This window comes from Artemia franciscana, chromosome 1 (assembly GCF_032884065.1).
Source record: "Artemia franciscana chromosome 1, ASM3288406v1, whole genome shotgun sequence".
Taxonomy (NCBI): domain Eukaryota; kingdom Metazoa; phylum Arthropoda; class Branchiopoda; order Anostraca; family Artemiidae; genus Artemia; species Artemia franciscana.
Window position 1 is genome coordinate 45,963,238 of NC_088863.1, and position 3,370 is coordinate 45,966,607.

Genomic DNA, 3,370 nt, shown 5'->3' on the forward strand with positions numbered 1-3,370 from the left:
CTAAATAGTTGATATCCCGAGATCTGTAGGGATGTTTCAGTAACCGCCAAAAAACTATATTTCCATAACAATTCTTCTTCTTCTTATTCAGCAGATGGTAACAATTCAACAAAACTCGCAACATCTGCTGCTTCTTCCCTAAGAAGCACTCCAGATTCTAGAAGCTTATTTGTCAGACAGTCAACATTGCTTGAAAGAACAAGGAAAGTAATTCCAGAAAGGGGCTTCTGACTTGGGAAATTTGGCTGTTGAGACTCAGAGGTAACATCAGATATGGTACTTGAAAAACTTGAATCTGCTGAATTCTGACATGACATGAACAAATTATTAGATATAACATTTGAATTATCATTAGCAGAAATAACACTTAGATCAACATGGGAAACATTTGGAGAAGGATTGGATGAAGCTTCACAAGAAATATCAACTGACAATTTATCAAAACAAAGCACTGGGGAAACAAAACTATTTACATGAAGATGTGATGATATAACTAGGTTTTCATCACTGATTGGTTTGGAGGGGGCCGGGGTGGGGCTTCCCAACTGCAAAGAGCAGCCTCATTTTTTGGAATGATTTGGCCCTTGAAGATCATGAGGTTAGGCTCACCTGAGCTTATTGTCCTTTTCAACTCTTCAACTAAGGCCTTTCTCCTGTTTCTCTCTGTCTTGGATGCATCACCACAAAATTGTATATCCTTGTGGAGCTCGTGGGAGCAGTTGATGATTGACCTTTTGATGTCCAGGCTTGGGACAGCAAAAAGAACAGGAGGAGCGCATGCAGATGGCAGAGAGTTAGTAGGGATTGGAAGTCTTCTCACATTATTGATGTGAACATCTCTGAGCTTATACTTTTGATCAATATAAGACTTGATGAATAGTTGGTCATTGGGTTGCAGAGGGACCACAAACAATGCAACAATGTTAAGGGCTCTACATTGTCTGTCCCTTTCTTCAGAAAAGTGGCGCTGGATCTCACTATCAAGATGCTGAGTAAGATTGGCTTTGATGCTTGTTGTCTCTTGAAGAACTACCATCTGGACTTTGTAGCTTGTACAATATTCTCAACACTTGGATTTTGAGTATTAACAGATGTTGATCTGTATTTGCATGCTGGGCACTTGATACAAATATCTACACATTGGGAGATTTTTGTGATAAGCATATATTCAGATTCAGGCATGTCTAGACACTTGGTACATATCCACTTGTCACACCCATCACAAAGAATGGCATAAGAATCATTTTCTAATGCAATATTGCAGGCAAGACAATTGTCAGATCCTTTTTTCATACTTATATGAGTACTTTTTGGTCTTCTACTTGATGTGGCCTTAATTTTGCTAGGTGGCAGCATGATATGAGAAAAAAGCACTGTCTTTTTTTTAAATGCAGGGGAAAAAAAACTTTCAGCCAACAGATATCAATTAGTCATGGGGTTTTCAGAACTTGGGGGGGGGGTGAATTTGGACCTGTGGGAAGTGTGGATACTCAAATTGCCTATCCCCAGCAGTTTAAGGATGGATATCCTACCAGTACCAATATGGCTCTTTGTGTTCAATTGTTCATTCATGTCTTATGAATAAGAACTATAGTACTTAAATAGGCTAGGCTAAAAGGGTACCATAGCTTTTAATAGTCTACAAATTAAATGTTTAAGAAAGAACTTTTCTAAGATTGCATTCTACTAATCTCAACTAGCCTAGTCTTATCTAAAAGCATCTACATCATATCTAATATTAGAATCATGGACAAAAATTCTAGATAATGAGGTTTTACCTACCTTAGAAAGTAGCTGATCTAGGTGGAATAAGCATTCAGGAATAAATCTAGACCCTAAATCATGCCCTGGAAAGAATTTGTCACTCAAAGGGTATAGACCTTTGGTGACCCAAGAAAAACTTTGTAGCATAAAAGTTGAAGTTTCAAGAACTAGACCTTTGTCTAAAGGACAAATGAAGCCTAAGAGGAGCAATTTGGGAAATTCATAGTTGATAACAAAATTTAGCTAGGATGAAAGTGAATAAATAACTTGATGCCTTTGTTGCACTCTATTCTAATTCAATAATTGCTTCTGATGGAAATTGCATTTTGGGTCCTTAATGGGCAAAAAAAGTAGGCCTATAACAGTTTATAGTAGCCAACAGTTCTTTGAAACAAATTTACAATATTTTTTAAAAAGAGTGTGAAACGCCTTCAAAATGACATCACAGCAAAAAATTATCTCATTTTTGAGGGGTTTTCTGGCTCTTTTTAAAGACTTCTTTAAGTTTGTTTTCATAGCATTTTACCATTAAGAGAAAGAAAAATAACCAATAACCTGAAACAGCAACAAACAACAATTGATATATGCCTAGAGATAGACCTGAAGAAAAATAAACATGTAAAGGAAACAATTTATTCTTATTATTATGCAGAACTATTGTAGCTAATTAATTTTACAAGTAGCCCCCCTATACTTTATACCCCTCCTAATGTGCAAATATAAAGCCAAAATTATATATTTCCTATATAACCTATTCTCTAATGCACCTATCTTGTTTCAACCCCATAGACAGGTAAATTGAATCAACTACAACAAAAGAAAAACCAGAAAAACAAGTGATGGGTGGTAGAATGCATGGAAAATAGCCTATAGAATTTTGGCTCTATTTTTGCATATTTAGGGGGGGTGTTAAAGCTCAAACTTACCTCTGTAGTCAGAATTACACCCTGAATCAAAATTCAATACTCATTTGTGTCAGGAATGAAATTTACCCCCACTCCCAATGCACAAATATACACCCAGAATTGGAATATAGCCTAGACTGAATTGCAATATAGGTAATGAAGGAAATAGAGGTAAGTTTATTTCCAAGTTACTTGAATAGTTTGTTAATATAAACCTTACTCTAACATAAAATATTCATATTCACTTTCATCTTGACTAAGTTAAGTTGTCACCACACATTTAGGCTGTCACATTTTGAACCACACAACTTACTAAATTTTCTGAAGTGCAAAAAGTTTAAACATCTGAGTCATACACATCCTAGGAGATTCTGAAAACTAGTCAAGTTAAACAGGCCTATGTCTACAGATACATAGGCTTTAGCAAAAACACATTTGATGTATTTCAAGAACCTCATAATGTAAATGTAGAGTCAAATCTTACTTTTCTGTATTTTAAATAGATTTTACTATTTTAAAAATTAAAATTTCAAAATGTCCTGTTTATTCTTCTTCTTTGGCTTTGATCTTTTTGACCCCGTGCTCTTTTACTTGTCCGACTACTTACCCGACCAATACAACCGTTTTATGTGATGCAGATGACGTCAGAGGCTAGTCGGATTACCCCTAGAACGCTTAGGATTACTTGTCCGTGGGCTTAC

General features: G+C 35.8%; 3 protein-coding genes and 1 long non-coding RNA gene across 6 annotated transcripts in view; 1 reads left to right on the forward strand and 3 right to left on the reverse strand.

Annotated features, from left to right (window-relative positions):
* The window catches only part of LOC136030419 (mediator of RNA polymerase II transcription subunit 6-like), a 47,476-nt gene extending 44,217 nt beyond the window's left edge, over positions 1–3,259 (reverse strand). The window contains exon 1 of one of the 2 annotated variants that reach the window (XM_065709389.1): positions 3,154–3,259. In XM_065709389.1, the coding sequence (XP_065565461.1) occupies position 3,154 (1 nt within the window). In that variant the 5' untranslated portion in view covers positions 3,155–3,259. Of the gene's footprint in view, positions 1–2,982; positions 3,002–3,153 lie in introns of those variants that run through there. The other variant, XM_065709398.1, reaches the window with a different exon arrangement.
* Positions 1–3,370, forward strand: part of LOC136030462 (uncharacterized) — a 417,595-nt gene that overhangs the window by 154,860 nt on the left and 259,365 nt on the right. The gene's annotated exons all lie outside the window — the stretch shown is intronic.
* Positions 1–3,370, reverse strand: part of LOC136030498 (uncharacterized) — a 238,872-nt gene that overhangs the window by 67,852 nt on the left and 167,650 nt on the right. The window lies entirely within an intron of this gene.
* The window catches only part of LOC136042387 (uncharacterized), a 250,361-nt gene that overhangs the window by 18,675 nt on the left and 228,316 nt on the right, over positions 1–3,370 (reverse strand). The window lies entirely within an intron of this gene.